At 25.8% G+C, this 20,840-nt stretch overlaps 2 protein-coding genes across 2 annotated transcripts; both read left to right on the top strand.

The window, feature by feature from the left end:
* Nucleotides 1-5,603: 5,603 nt before the first annotated feature.
* LOC145829264 (mitochondrial chaperone BCS1-like) lies at nucleotides 5,604-7,159 on the top strand. The gene has a single exon (XM_082937012.1). The coding sequence runs from the start codon at nucleotides 5,623-5,625 to the stop codon at nucleotides 6,922-6,924; it is 1,302 nt and encodes a 433-aa protein (XP_082793138.1). The 5' UTR covers nucleotides 5,604-5,622; the 3' UTR covers nucleotides 6,925-7,159.
* A 250-nt stretch (nucleotides 7,160-7,409) lies between these two features.
* LOC145829237 (vesicle-associated membrane protein-associated protein A-like) lies at nucleotides 7,410-17,728 on the top strand. The gene is made up of 6 exons (XM_082936980.1): nucleotides 7,410-7,499; nucleotides 8,446-8,598; nucleotides 11,513-11,616; nucleotides 12,449-12,523; nucleotides 14,264-14,437; nucleotides 16,807-17,728. The coding sequence occupies exons 1-6, from the start codon at nucleotides 7,436-7,438 to the stop codon at nucleotides 16,918-16,920; spliced, it is 684 nt and encodes a 227-aa protein (XP_082793106.1). The 5' UTR covers nucleotides 7,410-7,435; the 3' UTR covers nucleotides 16,921-17,728.
* The last annotated feature ends 3,112 nt before the right edge of the window (nucleotides 17,729-20,840 follow it).

Here is a 20,840-nt window from a genome sequence, read left to right as displayed (position 1 = left end):
TTAATAAAAAAGTAAACAAAGTGTGTAAAAAGTGTGTAAATATTTTGTCTATCCATCTACATAAGTTATTAAAATCGACCTATACTATGCCCATATTGGACAAAAAGAATACTTTATCTTCAAAAAGAAACAATAATAATGCATTATAATCAGAGTCCAAATAACTAGTAGAATTTCTGTTTGTTTAATAGACACTATTTAAAAATACATTGTGCTCTTACAGTATTATGATTCTACTAAATATTTTTACTGACATTACCAATTCTCCCATCTTATTTAATTTTGAGATATTTGTTGCATTTTTTGTGGTTGCTCTTGTAGAGAGGGCAACAAGAAAAATGTGAATGTAAATGATCATAAAAATCAAATCTAAGGGAGGAGACGTGTGGAGCCCAAGGTAGACTATGGTTTCTATGGTCAATATTGGCAGTAATGGGTTAAAAAAAGGGTGATTACCATTTTTAATATATATATGTATGTACAGGGTTGCCACTCTTTGAGCCAAAAAATCTTCCCTGAGTGACCAAAAATTTCCCTGAGTAACCTTAAATTTCCCTGAGTTTCCCTGAGTATTTTTAAAATCTTAAAAAAAAAAAATTCTTTTTTAACACAAATTATTAATACCTCATTCTCATTTATCTTCTTTAATAATAAAAGGAAGGTTGTATGTGAATGCTTCTGCATTAAATTTATGAAAAAAACTGTTTTCAAAAACTCAGTCTTAAAAGGTTTAAACCAATTAAAAATTTAAAACTAAATTTTTGCACAACTTTGTGTAAACTTGTTAGTTAACTTTCTACATAAAAGAATAAAGTTTAATTTGTTTGACATTTTAAATGACAAAATTTAATTATACTATAATAATAATTTCACATGAAGAACTCACTTAAATGCATACATAATAATAGTTAACAACAACTTTCATTTCTCTAAACTGTTTGATTTTACTTAAGTAAATATAAATTTAAAACTTTAAAAAACTACAATGTTAATACTAAGAATATTGAAGAACTAGCCGCAGGGCTAAAAAAAATTCTTAAATAACCACTTAAATAATAAAAAATATCACTTTCGAACAAAATATTGAAACTGGATTAACTAAACCTCATTCTAGATCTAGAAAAAAATTTCCCTGAGATTTTCAAAAACTTCCCTGAAATTTAGAGAAAAATTCGAAACTTCCCTGAGTTTCCCTGAGTTAAAAGAAAAATGCCAAAATTCCCTGAGTTTCCCTGAGATTCCCTGAGATTTTCTACAGTTTGAAAATTCCCTGAGATTCCCTGAGTTCCCTGAGTGTGTGGCAACCCTGTATGTACTTTAAATGTATGTATATTAAATTATGTATGTAATTTTAATGTATGTACTTTTGAGTTTTTTATTTTTGTTTTATAATTATATCTTTTTCATTAATGTTTTAAAGTTAGCTCGAAGTATTAGTTACAAGCAAATGGTTACAGCTTGATGACCAAAAGGTCTTTCTCCACACCAATCCATTGACCTTAGTTGTGAGTGTTCACATTTTTCTTTCTTGTTTTTATACAAGTATCATTGACTTAATCACTATGGACCATATAAAAATAAATTCAATTAAATCTTGGTTTATCATTGATTTTATGTGTCATAATATTTTGAATTGTCTTTTTTCTTCTTAAATACTTTTTTATAATGACTTTTTGTTATACTTTTTCAACAACACCTTTTTTACAGTTTATTCTTATTTTATTGACTTTTAATAAAGCTACAAGTTGCTTTTTACCGATTTTTATAACTAAAAATAAATTTTGAGATATATCAGTTCTAAGTCCTTGAGGCCCAAACTAAAGGAATAAATAACTAGAAATCACTAAAAAACTATCTTCTACAATTTTTGAGATAACTATCTCAAACTTTCTGGGTATGTTACTTCCAATACTTGAAAAATTTTGTTGGAACAGAATTAAGGAAAAATAAAAAAATAAAACTTTTATGACAACAAAAAGAAAACTGTTTTTTATTATCATTATTTTTTATTTATATATTGCAGGGAACATTTCCTAAAAGTTTGAGGTATTTATCTCAAAAAACGTAGAAGAAGATATGTTTTTTTGTGAAAAAGTTTTTACTCAGACTATTTTTAAGCTTATGAAAATCTCAGAACAACTCAAGATGTTATATATATGTTTTTAAAACTCAGTTTAGTTTGGTTTTTTCAATAAAAACCTTATAATAGTTTTAAGATTTTTGAAATCTCCGCAAATTTTTTTCTTGATTTTAAATGACTTTAGTTGATTAATTTGAATATTTTGTAAGTTTTTAAATAATTTTGTTGAATAGTCTGAATTTTATTGATTTTTTAATTAAAAGTTGTTTTTATAAAGAATTTGAAAAACTTAGAATGACTGAGGAAAATTGAAGGTCACTCAGAATAGTTTTTTTTTTGACTTAAAGAGTGGCAACTATGAAAAGATGGCAACCCTTAAATATCAATAATTTATTATTTTTGAGAATAAACAATTACTCAGTTTCACCGCAGAGCGGATTCTCAAATTGTAAAACATATTTACATTTTGAAAATTGGCTCTGCGGTGAAACTGAGTAATTGTTTATTCTCAAAAATAATAAATTATTAATTATCAATCTCCTATTAGTGGATATATTACTGTGTCCTATTTATTTGTACTAAACTCTATAGTTAAACCCTTAAATATCATTTCAACTCGATTTTTCCAATGAATATATCATTTAAATGTCACTATTGTAATGTTGTAAGCAATAGAGGTTTTTAGTGACTATTTAAGATTGAAATTTTAGTACTATTAAGTTAAAAAAAAAAACCACAATCAAATTAAAAATAATATATTGATAAATTTGTGGGAAGTTTAATAATTTTATAGAAGAGTCTTTGAACAAGGGATATTTCTTGTAACAATTAGTTTTTGAAATAATATTAATGTTTAATTTAAAATTTAATTTTAAATTATATTTTTGTTGTGTTTTGTTCTGTTTTAAAATTTTGTTGTGTTTTGTTCTGTTTTAAAATTTTGTTGTGTTTTTTGGTTGAGCACAGTTCTTAGCCGTTTTATTTTTTACCTTAAAACTGTTAAAGCTCCAGCTTTATTTAATAGAAATTATTTTTTATCTATATAAACAACACTTCTTTTAACATTTTTAAAAGTTGGTTGTAAATATTGTTTAAACTATTACAATGAATTAATGTAATGTACGTTATTAAAGGGGTGGCATTTGAAAGTAATTTTAGCTAATGTAACAATTATTCTTAGTTTTATGTAATTAAATTAGAAACTTAGCAAATTTAATTACACTTAAAATAAAACCCAAGAATAAAATACTGTACTACTAATTAAAAAAGCTGCTTATATATAGCCGACTAATGCAATCTGAAACTAATTTTCATAGCCAACAATAACCAGCTAAAAAAAATATAATTTTATGCATCCTATTTTATTAATCAAATTGGTTTTTAGTTATATTTCTTTTAGGTCTACTTTGAACATTCTTGGTTAGCTCTAAAATTTTATACTACTTGGTTTTCTACTTATTAAGCTAGATGCTTAAAACCTTCAAAATAGTTATCAGTAAACTAAAAATATTAAGAAATTTTATTGAAAGTTGTACAAAAAGATAAATTTTATTGTAGTTTTTTTTTCTGCATAGTATTCAAAAATGTGTTTGAAAATATTATACCTCAGCTATCTCAAAAACAATTTCAATGAGGATTTATCAGAAGTTTTCAAAGAAATATGCTGTCAGTTTAATTTAGTTAAGTTGTTTAGTTTTCATGTTTTTAAGTTGAACTGGTAGTAATAAATTTTGCATAGTAGCTTTGACTACTTGGTTATAAGTTTTTAAAATTAATTTGTAAAATAATACAGTTAAATTTAATATTGATAAAAAATAGATTTCAAAAAGAGTAAACAAATGAGTTAAAATTGTATTTCTAAGAGGTTACATGAAAACTTTTATAAACATATCAAAATGTTTACACATGCTGCAACTGCAGATGTTTTTAATTTTATTGTTACTGCACTTACAAAAAGTAGTGAGTTTAACATACATAGATTGAGAAAAAACAAACTGTTAGTCCTTTTTACTAAACTACACAACAAAATACATTAGAATACAGACTGTTTTGAAACTTTAATTTGACCTGAGAGCTTTGTCTATAACCTACAACTGAAAGAAAATAAGATTTACCCAACCTTACAAAAATATTTAACACTTTTTTGAAATTTTGTAGAAACACTGTCCAATTTTTGACTGTTTCGCAAATGTAGAGTTAGGGAACACCTACATCAGGGTTTCCTAAACTTTTTTCAAATGGCCCCCTAAATCCCAGAATATCTAGTGTTAGTTTTAAACTATGACCATATGGCCTCCCCTGTAGCCCCTTTACTGCTCATGGCCACCTAAATTTCCACTGCTCTTTGCAAAACCCTGATCTACAGTTATGATGTCAGTCTTTAGTATGAAGTTAAGTGCAACCAGAAATACAGATTTATAGTAAAACTTTTATTTAGCCAACAAAGTATTATAAAAAAAAAGAAACTTGATAAGGCTAGTTTTTCATAATTTTAAGGTTGCTTTCTTCAAACATTAGCAGTACTGTTAATATAATCTAACCAGAAGCTCTATTTAAAACATTTTTACTGTTCTAGCTGAAATGTTTGCATTAATATATGCGAGTCATATGGACATATTTATAGCTAAATATCAAGAAAAATTTAAATCAAAAGTACTAGCTATAGTTTTAAAAGTATATTTCAATTTAATAACTTGATCCTTGAGGATTTTAAATATCATTACTAAGTTTTTGTATGATATTTAAGGTTATTTTGACTAATATATGTACTTGTTGTTATTTGAACTATTTAGTATAGACAATAATAAAATAAATGTTCAATATTTTTTTTTAAATATCATTTGCTTAAATAGTTGTTTTTTATTATTATTTTGCCAAAGTTAATTTTTTTTTAGATTAAAATTGTCCTTAATATATTGCCTTTGATGTAAATGCAGTGATAGAAAATTAAAACAGTTTTCTTTGAGATATTTATTAATATTTAAAAAAAAAAAGTAGCATCATTAAATTGTATTCTGTCAAGTATGGCTAGAAAGTTTTATTTTTTTAAGGTTTAAATTTTAGATAAAAAGTTATTTTAGTAGTGATTTTGTAAACAATATTAGTTTTTTGGTGCTATAAAGATGTGCTTACATAAGTCCACACTTTACAAATGTCATTAAAATATCATGATATTGTTATTCTAGTTTTAATAATTTATTCTTAATAAACTTTTTGTTAAGTTTTGCAATAAACATTTGAAAGCTTAAAATAACGTGCACCAAAAGTAAAGTGAATCTTATATATTAAGGCTTTTACGACTAAAGATTATTTTTAACTAAATGACAAGTATGTAAAAATGCAGAACAATATCTCTTTGATAGATATAAGTAGTGATAAAGTTTATGTAAGTTGGTAAAAATATACAATTAAGTATATGAAAATTCTTAATTCTACATTTTCATTAACTAAGTTGGGTTCATACTGCTAATTTTTCATTTCTTGCTTCTCCCCTGTATTTTCAACATTATTTTTCACTAGAAGTTGTAGCTAATAGTAATAACATGCCACTAGTTGAAACTATCAAAGAATACTGTGCCAATAATGAGTTATTTGGTACTGCTGTAGGGGTAATGGGACTTGCATATGCTGGTCAAGCATTGCGCAGAGGTTTAGCTGTGGGCTATACCTTAGTAAAACGCCATGCAATGACAACTTTAGAAATTCCTGTGTCAGATCCTAGTTATAGTTGGATGATGAAGTGGTTGTCCAAAAGACCAGATGCAAGTGCTCATTTAAGTGTAAAAACTAGTTTTAAACAGTTGCACAGTGGCAAAATTGATACTAGCTTTTCATTTGGACCTAGCCCTGGTCTTCACTATATTTGGTATAATAAATTACCAATTAAGATAGAGCGCACAAGAGAAAAAGCAATGATCGATCAGGCTCATGGTGTTCCTTATGAAACCTTAACATTAACTACTCTTGGTAAAAACAAAGCTTTGGTAGAAAGTATGCTACAAGAGGCAAAAGAAACAACTTTAAAAGAACAACAAGGGCACACATTAATTTTCAAGCCTGTTGGTGTTGAGTGGCGACAGTTTGGTGCGCCTCAAAAGCGCAGACCTCTTTCTTCAGTAATTACAGCTGCTGGTCAGACAGAAAAGATTGTTGCAGATGTAAAGAAGTTCCTTAACTCACAAAAGTGGTACATGGATCGAGGAATTCCTTACAGGAGAGGTTATTTGTTACATGGTCCACCTGGCTGTGGAAAAACCAGTTTTATAAATGCTCTTGCCGGTGCACTTGAATACAGTATCTGCATTCTTGAAGTTGGAAGCCACACCTTATCAGATGACCGATTGCTACACTTCATGGTCAATGCTCCACCCCAAAGTATTATTTTAATGGAAGACATAGACTGTGCTTTTAAAGATAGATCAACAATGTTTGAAGACAAAAGGTATGAAGGAATGTCAGGTGTAACAATGAGCGGAGTTTTAAATTCTTTAGATGGTGTAATTGCATCCGAAGGAAGAATTGTTTTTATGACAACTAATTATCCTGAAAGATTAGATAAAGCTTTAATTCGTCCAGGGCGTGTTGATATGATTGAAGAAGTCACATACTGTACTGATGAACAACTAAAAAAATCATATTCACACTTTTTTCCAGAAGAACCTGAATGCAATGCTGAAATTTTTAAGACAAACGCTAAGCATGTTTTAGAACAAATTAGTATGGCTGACGTTCAAGCTTATTTTATGAAGTATCAAAATGCCAGGGATGCCCTTGAGTACACATCACAATTATCTAAGTCTGATTTAAATTATAAAGTTTTTTCATCTGTAAAACAGTATGCATAAATCCCATATCAGAATTTAGCAACATTAATTATCAATTAAACATTTACTTTAAAAGTTTAGAACAACATGTTTTTAAATTTAAGAATTTGTTCTAAATCCTTGATAAATCAAGTGTTTGTTCCCTTACCAATTACAAATGATTGATTTACATAGATGTTGTATAATGTATCTGAAGCTTATTTATTATCTTTGCTTTTTGAAATGAGCAAAACAAGAAAAACTGTTTTAAATAATTCTGCTGCAGTTTTACTCTGTTTTTAGTCAGTGTTTTTATAAACTGACCTAGTTTAATGTTGTAATAACTAATAAAACTTATGAGTTTTATTTTAGCTTTTAGGTATTATATTGCTTAGTTAATTTATTACATACATTTTGATAATTTGAATTGGTTTAAACAGATTGAATTCTTTATTTTTTCAATTCATAAATTATAAATATAATATCATAAAAAGTATCAAATTTTTAATAAAGAAATAAACAATTTTAGATTTTTGTAATATAAAAAAGCATTATGTCCAGGGTTAAACAGCCTCAAGTTTTACAAATTACTCCACCACAGGAGCTAAGTTTTAAAGGTTTGTTTTACAACTAATGACAAAGTAACTTGAATGAGTTTTTTATTACACTAAAAGAACTGTTCTTATAAAACATATATATCTTACATAACTTGAGTATTACATAAATAAATTAAATAGTAGCAATTAGATTTAAGTGCATAGGGGATATAAATCACCTTTTTTACAATTTAGTCTTATTTTATTGAGTTTTAACTAAGCTACATGCTGCTTTTTACAGATTTTTATAACTAAAAATAAATTTTGAGACATTGAAGGTCAAAGTCAGAGACTACAACAGGTTCCTTGAGGCGCAAACTAAAAACAGCTAGTAACTAGAAATCACTAAAAATATATCTTCTACGTTTTTTGAGATAACTATCTTAGACTTTTAGGAAATTTTCCTTGCAATATTTAGAAAATTCTGTCAGAACAGAATAAAAAAAAAATATATATGACAAATAAACAAAAAAAATCTGATTATTTTGTTAATTTTAAAAATAAAGTTTTAGTTGTTTTTAATTCTTTCCAACAGAATTTTCTAAATATTGCAAGGAACATTTCCTGAAAGTTTGAGGTATTTTTCTCAAAAAATGTAGGAGAATAGATTTTTAGTGAAATGTTTTTTTTCTGTTTTAGTTTGCGGCTCCCTTAAGGAACCTATTGTTGCCTCCGACTTTGACCTGCTATATCTTAAAGATTATTTTGAATTTTTAAAATCAGTAAAAAGCATCTTGTAGCTTAGTTAAAACTCTATAAAATAAGATCAAAGTTTTACAAAAGTGATTAACCCCCCTATGCCCGTAATGTTTCAAAAATTAGCTTTAAATTTCAACTATACTATGAATTTTTATAAATTCTTTGCATTAAAACATGTTATAGTAATTAAGAAAATAAGTAAACTTACTGTATCAAGTGTTGAAGTTCATTCAACATGTTTTTATTTTATGCATTTATGTATTTTAAGGACCTTTCAATGAAGTTGTAACATCAACTTTAAATCTCCGCAACCCAAGTGATAGAAAAGTTTGCTTCAAAGTTAAAACAACAGCACCAAGAAGATATTGTGTGAGACCTAACAGTGGATTTGTAGAACCAAATGAATCCGTAAATGTTTCTGGTATGAATTTAGTTTTATGTTTCCATATTCATCATTTACACTTGCAATTACTTGTTTCTAATTTATTGATATTTGTTTTAATTTTTAGTAAAACAGAATTTTTGCAATGATTTTTTTTGAAAAAGCCAGTATATTATTTTTGAATATTTTGATTGTTTTGTAAACTTTATTTTAAAAAGGAAAAAACTGGAAAAACCTGGAATTTGAAAAATTTAAATAAAACTTGGAATTTGGAACAATAATTAATAAAAAATTGTATTTTTGAAAATAAATCTTAAAAAACCTGGAAAAAGCTGGAATTTTAAGCAATTTTTTCATGTTAAGTAGTAAAATTCTAATTTGACACGAAAAATCTACCAAATAGATAATTTTTTCTCATCATCAAAATTCTTTTTATTAAAAAAACCATTTGAAGTAGCTTAATAGTATCTTTTCTATGTTATTATACTACATAATACAGTTTTTTACCTTAAACTTAGCTTAAAACTAAAAATAGACCCAAAAACGTATTTTTAAAAACCTGTAAGAAATTTAGAAAACCTGGAAGAAATTTGTCAAAAAATTTTGGAAATCCTGACATGGTTATTTGAATTATAATGTATTATGTATTGGCTAAGCTGTATCTATTACAATTGTTAGCAACTAAATAAAAGTTATTTGTGAGCAAGCATGGATTTATAACTGCATCATAAATAATATATATAATAAATAAATACTTTAAAAAACCTGTAAGAAATTTAGAAAACCTGGAAGAAATTTGTCAAAAAAATTTGGAAATCCTGACATGGTTATTTAAATTATAATGTAATATGTATTGGCTAAGCTGTATCTATTACAATTGTTAGCAACTAAATAAAAGTTATTTGTGAGCAAGCATGGATTTATAACTGCATCATAAATACACATTTAATATTTACCTAAATATAAAAAATTAATATTGTTTTACAGTAATTATCGAATTTTCCTAATAAATTATTTATAAGCCCTTTAAGTGGGCTTAGTAGAAAGTGTTTTAGTTTAAATAATCACCTTTTTTTCTATATATATATATATATATATAAACTGATGTTTACATAATTCATCCCTAAATTTTTATATAATTAAAGACTCTAAAACACTTAAGTGATACAAGTGACTTGCTTTACTTAAAAAATCATATAATTTCAAGCTCATTCAAAATTATTAAATTAATCAGGGTTGCCAAAAAAACTTCAAATTTGACAATTTAGGCTAAAAAACGTAGAAATTGTGAAATTTTGAAAAAATTTGGAATTTCGAACAAAATCACTCAAAACAAAACACTTTTTAAAGAATTTTACATGTTAAGTAATGAAATTTCGATTTGACACAAAAAGTCTGTCATATAAATATTTTTTTTATTAGCATTAATTTTTCTTAAGTTAAAAGAAAATTTTAAGTAGTTGAACAGTAAATTTTAAATGTTCATAAACTATTAAGACAGATTTTTACCTTATACTCAATTTTAAATTAAAAGTAGACCAAAAAATTGTACATTCGAAAACCTGGACAAAATTTCTCAAAAACCTTTGGAAACCCTGATTAATATTCTGCAATAGCAGATGATTTTTTGGTGGGTTTATTCAAACCAGTACCAGTCCATTTTTTAAGTGCCTAAGAAGTATGTTGGTCTCTTTAAAGTAGTAATATTAGTACTTAGTGATTTACTAAAAACTTTTTCTAAAAGTAGTCTGCAAGTTTCAATTTTCTCTACTTAAAACCCACCCTTTAAATTTATTTAATATTTTAACAATTTTTTCTACGTATATTCTAACTTAACTTGATTTTGTATTTTGTGTTCTACCTATTTCTGTCTGATTGAATTTTTATTGAAAAAGGGAAAATATAAAAGTGTTAAAGAAGAGAGTTTTATATTGTTTTTCATTTGTAAATTTAGTATAGGCATTTACATTCCTTATAACTTTAAAACTTAGAAAAAACACTTAAGATCCTTTTCGTTTGTTTAAGAACATAATTTGCAAAAAATGTAGGTTTATTATAAGTTAATTGCCTATATTTTAATCTAGATCTATCAAGATGATAATTGTAAAAATAACTTCAATTAAATTACACTTATTAATTTTTATTCAGTTGACTTACTAAATTCTAAATGAAATTTGTTTAATAACTTATTAGTTTTAATAAGTTGCTCAAGGTTTAGAAAATTAAGTACTTATAACTTTCTACCCATTATTAGGTATAATGTTTAAGTATAAAATAAAAATTGTCCATAAAAGTTTAAAAAATTCAGACTAATTTTTCAAGTTAAATATTGTTTTATCTTCTAAAGTAAAAAAATATCTAAATAGTATTGCACTTTTAAGTATCAGCTTTAACTTATTTAGAGCTTTTATACTTATTTTGAACTTTAATTGCCTATTTGAGTTTTTTTATTATTTCTGTTAAGGTTTTTTTGAATTTAAAGTTAAAATTTAAGCTGTTCAGTTTAGGTAATGTATATAAGTATTTCAAAATCCATTACAACAAACTTATAAGTTTATATATTTTTGTTTTTTAGACTTGAAAAAAAAACACTTTTTTAACATTTTTTTTTTTAAATGTTATTACATAATTCAAGGTTTTCATGCAATGCAATTTGACACGATTAAGAAGTTTATTGTTATCATTCATCTAAAAATCATAATTAAAAATTTTATTAACTTAAGTTTTGATTACATGATTATAGATCTTAAAATAAATGTATATTTTTTCAATTGTTTTATAATGCCAACTAAATTTACAATAATGTAGTATGTTGAAACTAGTAAAATGAGTAAAACAATATTTAATCATCTACATATTTTTTTTGTTATCTAAAATCTCCTATCAATATAATTTTCTTATGTGAAAGAAATAGAAAATTTTTCATACTAATTATTTTATTTTACGTTTTTAGTTATGCTGCAACCAATAGAAGGAGATGCTAATGATAAGGGCAAACACAAGTTCATGGTACAATCTATGTATGCCACTGATGGATGTGAAGAGTTAGACAAAATTGTTAGTTACTAAATTTATTTTTATGTTTCACATCCAAGTTGTATTTAATTTAAATCAATATGTTTATTTTCTACTATTGTTAAACAAAACTAGAGCATTTAAATGTTAATATATAAAAAAAAAACTTTTATTCTGCTTAACCGCAAGTAAACTTTTAAAGATCTAATAAACCTAAACTTAAAAGAGTTTTTTTTTGTTTTATGTTATTTCAATACTTCAGCATATTATTACAACTGCGATGAACTTACTATACTTTAATGATGACTAATAGTTTAGACTTTTATAAAATGTATCTGTTTCGTGAATAAAGCTGCTAATTGTTACTTATTATACATATTATTTTCCTCTCATACTTAGTTATACAACTGATTTCATATCGTTAGTTTGTCAGAAGTTTCATAGTTAATAGTTTAAAAGTATTTTATTATAACTGTAAACTATTTGTTTATTACTACATTGTGAAATTGATCTTTTTTAACTTATATAGTAATCAGTTTTTTTTTTTGATTATAACTTAGTTGTTTCGTAGCTTTATAAAAACAAAGTACAAATTAACTATAGTAATAAACTTATGTGAACCAATTAGTTCTAGTATAACAGTTCAAGATTAGTTTATTTAATAATACTTATTACATATCATTTTAAGCTTACGGTCAATGACATGCTACAGTCAGCAATAGTTAAGTATTTTCGTTTCTTGAGTTCATGGTAATGTTTCTTTTTAACTCAATTAAAATAGTTTAGTTATTCTGATATATTTGTAGTTTTAAATTTACTGTCATTGAACTGAATAATTTAACAGCAAATTTCTCATGAGAACTAATTTTTACAGTGGGCCCAAGCCGAGCCTGGTGACCTCATGGATTCAAAACTTAAATGTGTTTTCGTTGAACCCTGTCCTCAAGATGTAAGTAAATTTCTATAATAAAATAATTTGTATCTTATGTAATTAAAATTATTAAAATAATTTATGTGTTAATAATATACTTTATTTAGTTTCACCTTAAGTAAATTCTAAGCAAGAAAAATAAATACAATCTTAAAGTTAAAAAAAAAAGTTTTTAGTTCTTGTTCGAAAAATTTAAATAATGTTTTTAAGCTTTTTTCATTTTAGAAGAAGTTTGTTTGAAATATCAATTAACTGTATTAAAGATTTGTGTAATATGTTTATCTGGTTTTAACTAAAATAAAAGTTGCTTTGTTAATTCAAAGTTCATTAAATTCCTTACTACTAAAGTTCAGTTATATAGCATAATTATTTGCCATATAACTGACTTTAGTTTGTAAAATTTGTTAAGTTTTCATAAATATTTTATTTCTAACCTAAATACTCAAATATTACGATTACTTGTACAAAAAATGCAAAATCGAAAAATGTGTTTATTCGCTTTATGCAATCACTGCGGGTTTTATAAATTACTGCAAACATTTCCTTAATTTAAAGCCAAATAGCCCACAGTCATAACTATAGTTATAGTTCAAAAGCTCAAGTTATAGAATTTTTTGTGGTTGTTTTAGCGCAAAGTTGTTTTAGTCAACTTTTGAAAACAAAAGTTATTGAAGATATAGGTAGTAGCACTGCACAAAGTAATTTCGTGTAAAATCTTAGTTTAAGCCTAGCTTTTATTTTTTTAGCCAAGTGCACAATAACTTACTACAGTAGACTACCGCTTAAGTACGCACTTTTTTTGGTACGCACCCCGCCTTAAGTACGCACTTATCCATAAAGACAAAATCGAGAATCCATTCTCATTTCAGCATTGAAAATCCTAAAGAGTTTTCTCATATTATCACGGGAGACATATGTTGGCTTTGGTGGTGCAACTTTACCTTTATCTTGGACTTGTTCCATATAATCATTTTCTGACGCTTTCCATCCATTTTTATAAATTTTTCTAAAATTTCTAAATTTTTTTTTATTCAAAAACTTTCATAAAATCTGCAAAAGAAAGGCTAATTTTAATGTGACATTACATAAAACTAGTTAACCAAAAACTATTTACAAATTTTATAAAGTCAAAAGAAACAACAACAACAAAAAGCTAAAATAAAAAAAAAATAATGAGCATCTTATCATTGTGCACTTATACTTTAAATCTTTCAACTGATATAAAATTTTTTACAAAAACAGTCCTGAAACCTTTTTCTTTCAAATGAAAAATATCAAACACTTTTTAGCTAATGGAAAATTATAATAAATGTATTACTTTCTAGATTAAATGTTTAATAAAAATCTCAGCCATAAAAAACAAAGCTAGGTTTATTCTAAACTTGTTTATTTGGCTTAGTTATTTGGTGGCTAGTTGTAAGAAAGAAAACAAAAAACTAAATTTCATATTACACTATGACATCAAAAAGTACGCACTACCCGTGCTAAGTACGTACTTTTTGGTCGGGTTCAATTTGCGTACTTAAGCGGTAGTCTACTGTACATACAACTACACTTAGTAAAATTTGTTTTAGTTATAATACAAATTTATTTCATTAAACCACAATTTCATAATGTGTGATAGATGTAGGAAGAAGAGCCTTATTATTACGCATAACTATCAAAACACTTGGTAAAAGTTTGTTAATAACATCGACGTAATTGATAAAAATAAATTTTATAATTAGTTAATGTTACAGTGTAAATTTATGTGAACAGGAAGAAGAGCCCGCGCCGCAACAAGAAGAAACCCCGCCTCAGAAACCGGCAGACGAGCCCCAGAACAACAGTAAGGCTCAGCAGGACTCCACAGAGCTGAAGCTACTCATGGAAGAATGCAAGCGGCTGCAGTTGGACAACAAAAACTTGAAGCAGCTCGTCGACCAGAGCAAAGTAAGTTTCTTTAGTGGATTGATTAATTAAAATTTTTAATATCTAAGTTATTATATATAGATATGGTTACTGACCAAAATAAATCTTCTTATTATTTTTATATAATTTAACTACTAACAAAATATTAATATTTTGCTTTGAGAATAAAGTCGAAGTATTTTACCTCATTTAAAACAGTTAAATTTAAAGCTTCACGTGATATAAAATGTCTTGTCAATTTGAAATAGTTGTTGTTTGTAACTGTCCCGTTTGAATTCGAGTTGAGTAAATATTTACTTTAAAAATTTGAAATCCAAAACATGACTGCATATTATTTCTCAAACTATAAGCAATACTAAAGCGTTAAATTTTTTAAAACATATTAATTTACTGAAGCGTTTTAGTTTTAAGTTATTTTGTTAGCAAAATTTATTATCAAACAAATGTTCAGGTTTTATTTTATTTTTTTAGATTGCATATTGAAATTAATTGCACATTTAATTCTTCAAAACCTTCAAAAACTTAAAAGAAAGTGTACTGTTAAAATACTAGCTGGATTTAAGTTATATTTATTTTTGAATACTCATTAAGTTTGCGAGTTTTACATATGGTATTAAATTTACTATATAAATGCTATACTGGTGATTACAACATAAAGCTATCATTTTTTATTTAAAAACATAAGTTGTTTAATTTAAATAAAAATTTTAAAACAGAATATTTAGTATAACAACAAAAGTAAATAAAAAGATTTTAAAATATCCTTAAAAGCCTTTTAAAGTTTAAACTGTATAAACTTTTTTTCTTCCTTAAGGTGTGTTAAAGGAAATTAAGATTTTTTTTCAGCTAAACATGGTTTTACTAAAAATATTTAAAGTATTTTCAATGTTTGGTTTTTTTTCACACGTGTAGAGGCAAAGCGGTTGTAAATATTTGTAGGTTTTTGTTTATTATGTTTATAGTATAACTACGTTACTCGTACAAATGTGTGAAGCCTCAGCTTATTCTAGAATATTGAAAAAATTTCTAATCACTCTACATTATGAATTCTACTTGTTTATTAGTCAAAATGTGAAATGAGTTCTTTTTTAAGATTTTTTTCTATTTGAATTTCTAAAATGTACTCCGGGTATATATTCATATATAAAAACTTATAGTTGTTAAAAATTGTAAGTTTTATTTACTTTTAATATTTCCTAAAACTTTTCATATAGATAGAAAATTTTTCTTGTGCAATTATGAAGTTTGTATCATTATACTAATTTATGCAAGTTAATAACAGAAGAATCCTTCGTTTAATAATGTATTAAATTATTTTTTGAAACTTTATCAAACTGATGAAAAATAAGTGTAGTAAAATTAATAACTTTCCATTATATAGATCGAAATTTGAATTTAAACAAAAATATTGTTATAAATACTTTCCACTGGTTTAAACCTATTTTGAAAAATTGTTAATAATATAAATATTTATTTTAATACTTTGCCTTTCACCTATTAAGCTAGTTTGACGTATTTTGAGGTTTTTTGAACAACTTACGTTTGTGATGTATATTTTTAAACCCTTGGCTAGTATAATTAGTTTTACGTTTTTTTGTTTACTCAAGGTCAGTTTAAAAAAAATAATATATATTTCTGTTTGCTAAAATTCTATAAATTAATTTCTTCATTTGGTAGTATTTAAAAGTAAATAATTGAAAAATTCTACTTTTATTGTCATTACCAAAGTTTTTTTTATGTATTTTAAAGTTACCTATAAACTTCAGCTAGCCTGTAGCTACTCAAGGATATAAATTTTTTAAATTAAAACTTTTTAAATTTAAATGTTGGCAAATACTTGAAAGCCAAAACAAAAATTAAAAAAATAACTTAAAACATAATTAAGAAAAAAAGATACTTATCAATTTTAAATATTTGTTTAACAAAAGTTTGTTTAAAATATGTTCAAATGTTTTTTATAATGTAAATTTGTTATTTAACAAATTAATTACGCTAAATTGGGTAAATTAGTATTATATTTTTCCATTCTGTAGCCATCACAAGTCAAATACCATGTGATCGCTTTTTTGTATCTTCTTCATGCAATTATGAGCAACCTTTGAGATAAGTTTAGTTTGTAGTTTAAAAAAAAAAAAACCAAATTAAATTTGTACTACAAACTGAAGTGTTGAAACCACTTCACCTAGCCATTGTGTATTTTCATCTACCAGCAGTTGAAATGTAACTTAAATTATAATAATTTAATAAAAAAAGAAATAATAACATGTGTTCTTATATATTATTTTGTTACTGTGATTATTTTCTGCCATGGAATTTTTTTATATCTACTATCAATTTAAACTAATTAAGTCTAACGCAAATAGTTTTTAATTTTTCATAACAACTCACAGTCGCAGCCGGGAAGCCAGGCGCTGATGCAGTCTGCCACCGACAACTTGTGGCTGGTCATCGCCTTCATGGTGGCAGTGTTCGGGTGCGGCATAATGGCCGGCATCGCCATCTGATACCGAGTGTATTAAAGTGTGCGTGTATCCGTGGTGTGCCCCCAATATCGGCTCGAGTTCAACGACTAATACATTGTGGGTGCGTCGCGCAGAATAAGTTTAAATTAAGTTTTTTATTCATTTTTGCATATATTATACATACTATATTTAATTGGAGCTAGACGGCGTGATTTTACAGCGCTTTATATAATTTTCTCTATTGATGTTCTAAGTTCATCCATGCTATTAACTTTTGTATTACTAAAAGTCTATTTAGTTTCTTTATTGTGAAATAAACTATTTATTTATTTTAAATTTTGTTGCGAATTCAAACTAATACGTACCATAGATTTTTCTTTGCGGAAATCGAGTCCGTATTAAAAGTTTGTATAACGGCTTGTTTTTTTTCTACTTGAATTACTTTGAAAGGTTCTTTTTTAACAGAATTGGTTTTGTAAAATTTAAATTGCGTTTATACTTGAAATATAATTGTTTTGAGCACCTAAGATATTTGACCGACGTTTGCAATTTCAATTGTTTTCGAATGTTGTTGTTTACTGACTTTAATGAAAAGTAGTTCTTTGTGCGTTCTGTTCTAATTTAAGTTATTTTTGCTTTTTATATATACCTGTTCCAAGCAATAAACCAAGGTGACAGTTTTACGAGATTAAACAAGTTCTTAGTAAAAAGCTACTCTATCAGTTTATATTCTGAAAACCTTAATAATTGATAATCTCATAAAGTTTTCCTAACAAAATTTTAAACTAAAACAATTTTCTGTTTTCTCTTATTCTACTTGATTGATCGAATAAAACCTTTTTCTGCTTGAGATGATTTATGTATTTGTGTTTAAGTTTATATTTTACAGATTTAACAGTATGCAAGACAGCATGTTATTTAAAAATAAACTACATGCTACTGTTGAAATAAATTCTAATCTTTTTATTCTAAGCTGTTTGCAATATGTAAAACTAACGAAAAATATATAGACATTAGTTCTTGAAAGAACTGTTTTTTAAATTGAGTTTAACTTATTTAACTGCTACAGTTTTAATTATAATACCTGCAAGTAATTTTAATTAAGAACTATGAAAGTATGATATTAAAAAGTCCGGACTAATAAGTCCGTCTTTAGTAAAACATAGTTTATATCAACATTCTTTTCAGAGCAAAAATGTTTGCACATAATTGTTAAATTGATAAAAATTATTACCGATTAAGTTTTTGACTAAATTTAGTGTTAAGTTTATAATTTTTAATGTGATGTTATTTACAAGCTAGTAGTGTCTTCTGTTTTTGAGGTACGTCCTTATGAAAACTTTTTAAGAACAGCATAAAAGGTAAAATTAAACTCAAAAAACTTACAATTGACTCAAATATCGAAAAACACTCAGAATATCGAAAAAGCATAAAAGAAAGGTTTAAGTGTACAGATCAGAAGTATAAAGTGTCTCACAATGTCTAAGATATAGTGTTTTGAAGTAGTTTTTCTCCTAAAGAGCATCAAAATTAATTTGCCGTGCGTGCATATATTTCGATGAGCACGTAATACATAGTTGTCACTTGATCAAGTAAGTTAATTATTCTCTAAAATGATCAGGAAACTCGGATGTTCTCAAGGAAGATAACAAATTTTATTTTTCTGTACAGTAGTTTCAAAATCAAAGATGTTTAAATCCGCAACTAGAATATTCAACTAGCGTGTCTTTAAACCCGAAAAATTTAAGTCAATTCATTTGCATTTTGATGTTCAGCTTACTAAACTTTAATATTAGCAGTAAGTTTAAAATTATAATTCAAGCCAATGTCAATATATAAAGTGTAACAACTCAGGTATCAAACTTATTTGCATCGATCTATGGTATTGGTTCATTTCAATTGACATTACCAATTTTTTTATACAATCTTTAACAAAAACTACAAAGTAAACTTGAAAAATTGTTTTCTTGATTAAAACAACTACAGTGTAAAACAACACAAAAAGCATGTTCTGTTGTAAGTATTGGAATGGTTGTTACTTAACAAACAAATAATTGTGAAAACTAGTTGTAAAACTTTTAAATATATTGTCTTAAAAAAATTTATAAATAAAGTTTTTACTATGGGCTTAAAATGAAAAAAGAAAATTTTTAATACATATATTTCTCACTTTTTATTTAAAACTTTTTAAAGTTTAGTCTTATTAGAATTAGTTAAAGCATTTAAAAAAAGTTTTAATATTCTTAGAGCTTGTATTTATTGCTAGCTTAATTAAAATAGCTTTATGTCGAGAACTTTAAAGTAAAAGTATCAAAATATTTTCACCTAAAATTAAATATTAAAACAAGTTAATAAAGTTTTTTAATTTACTTTTTTCTTAGTTTTAAGTAAAGCTTAAACTTGTAACTCATTTAAAGCTTGTTAAATTTAGTTTCCATGTTGCATAGTTCGTTTTAGATTTTTAAACAATACATTACCTAAAGTGATTTAAACAAAGAAAAAAAATGCAAAACAAATTCTGTGCTAAAATGACACTCCGTGCTAAATTGTCACACCGTGCTTAAGTGTCACTCTGTGCTGAAGTGTCACCCGTGCTTTTCTAACCCGTTCCCAGCAGCACAGTAGGCTAGCAAGCGGTGATTGACTTTTATGGTGACTAGAAAATTAAACTTGGACTTGAAATTTTTAAATAGAACTGGGTATCTTATTTTCAAAACTCGTTTTGTTTATTTCTGCTTCAAGTATTGCAGAAGTTATCTAAGTTTAAGTGCGCCCAATTTTTGTTTATTTCGTGTTTACAACTAACCCAAAATATTTCTGAAATTTAATTCAAAATTACAGCTTGCAACAACTACACAAAATCACGTGAAATACTTATATGTTTATCTATGTATGTATGTTTTTTATCTGATGTGATATAGTTCATATTTAAAACTAACAAAAGTTTTTTAAAAAACTTGATAAGTTTGATTTTTTTTTCCAAATATTCAGGAGTTTTTCTATGAAACATTTAGGTTTATATCACCCAAAAACCAACATCGAGACCACTCTTTTTTTTCAAGCTAGAGAACATATTATAGAAAAATAGTTTTTACAAATTTTATTCTTAGAACCAAAATTTTTTAAGGTGATTGTAAGCAATGTTTAAAGAAGGTATACTTATTTAATAAATAAATTAAAAAAAAAAGCTCTAAAACTTTCATTTTTAAAATAATAGTTCTGTTTTTTGTAGACAATATTTCTATGCTTGAAAGAAATACTAAAACATATTACAAAATAAATATTTATGTATTTTGGTTTAATTTTTGCGGGCTAAATTTTAATAAACATTTTGTAGAATTTCTAATAATCTTTTAATTTAAAATAGCTATAATTTGTTGCTATTTCACTTAAAAGGTCTTAGAAATACCGAAGCAAAAAAATAAATAAAACCAGTTATGCAAACAAGAGTTTTAATAACGCCTGTTTTTTTTTCTGGTTGAGTAAACTATTTTTTCTGTAGTCAATTGACCATTGAAACTCATTATCAGCCAATAAATCTTGTACATAAATACCTGTGTTCCACAACTGCGAGTAGAAAATACTTGTAGTTTAGGTCGTAGAAAAGTAATATTTGTCTTGTCACATATGGTATCTGTATACCAAACTTTTGTTCTCATCATTTAATTTTATGTAAGAGATCGATCTGTCCTTAGCTTTAATAAATGTTAGTTAACACTTAAGTAAGATAAGTTTTAGAATAAACAATTTGATTACAATACACGCACCTGTTTATATATTTATGATAATGAATGATTACTTTTGTTACATAAAACATTTGGTTGTTTAAAAAAAAGTTGTAACTTATTTCTTGCCAATTTCATTAACAATTAATTAAGAGAACTGTTGCATTTAAATAAAACTAAAGAACTAAACTATTGAAGGTTTTATTGAGTTTTTTGATTAGAAATTTTTTGGTTATA

The sequence above is a fragment of the Thalia democratica genome, chromosome 2, assembly GCF_965202585.1.
Source record: "Thalia democratica chromosome 2, ktThaDemo2.hap1.1, whole genome shotgun sequence".
NCBI lineage: Eukaryota > Metazoa > Chordata > Thaliacea > Salpida > Salpidae > Thalia > Thalia democratica.
Note: the sequence above shows the minus strand (reverse complement) of the source record. Positions and strands in the feature narration are given on the sequence as shown.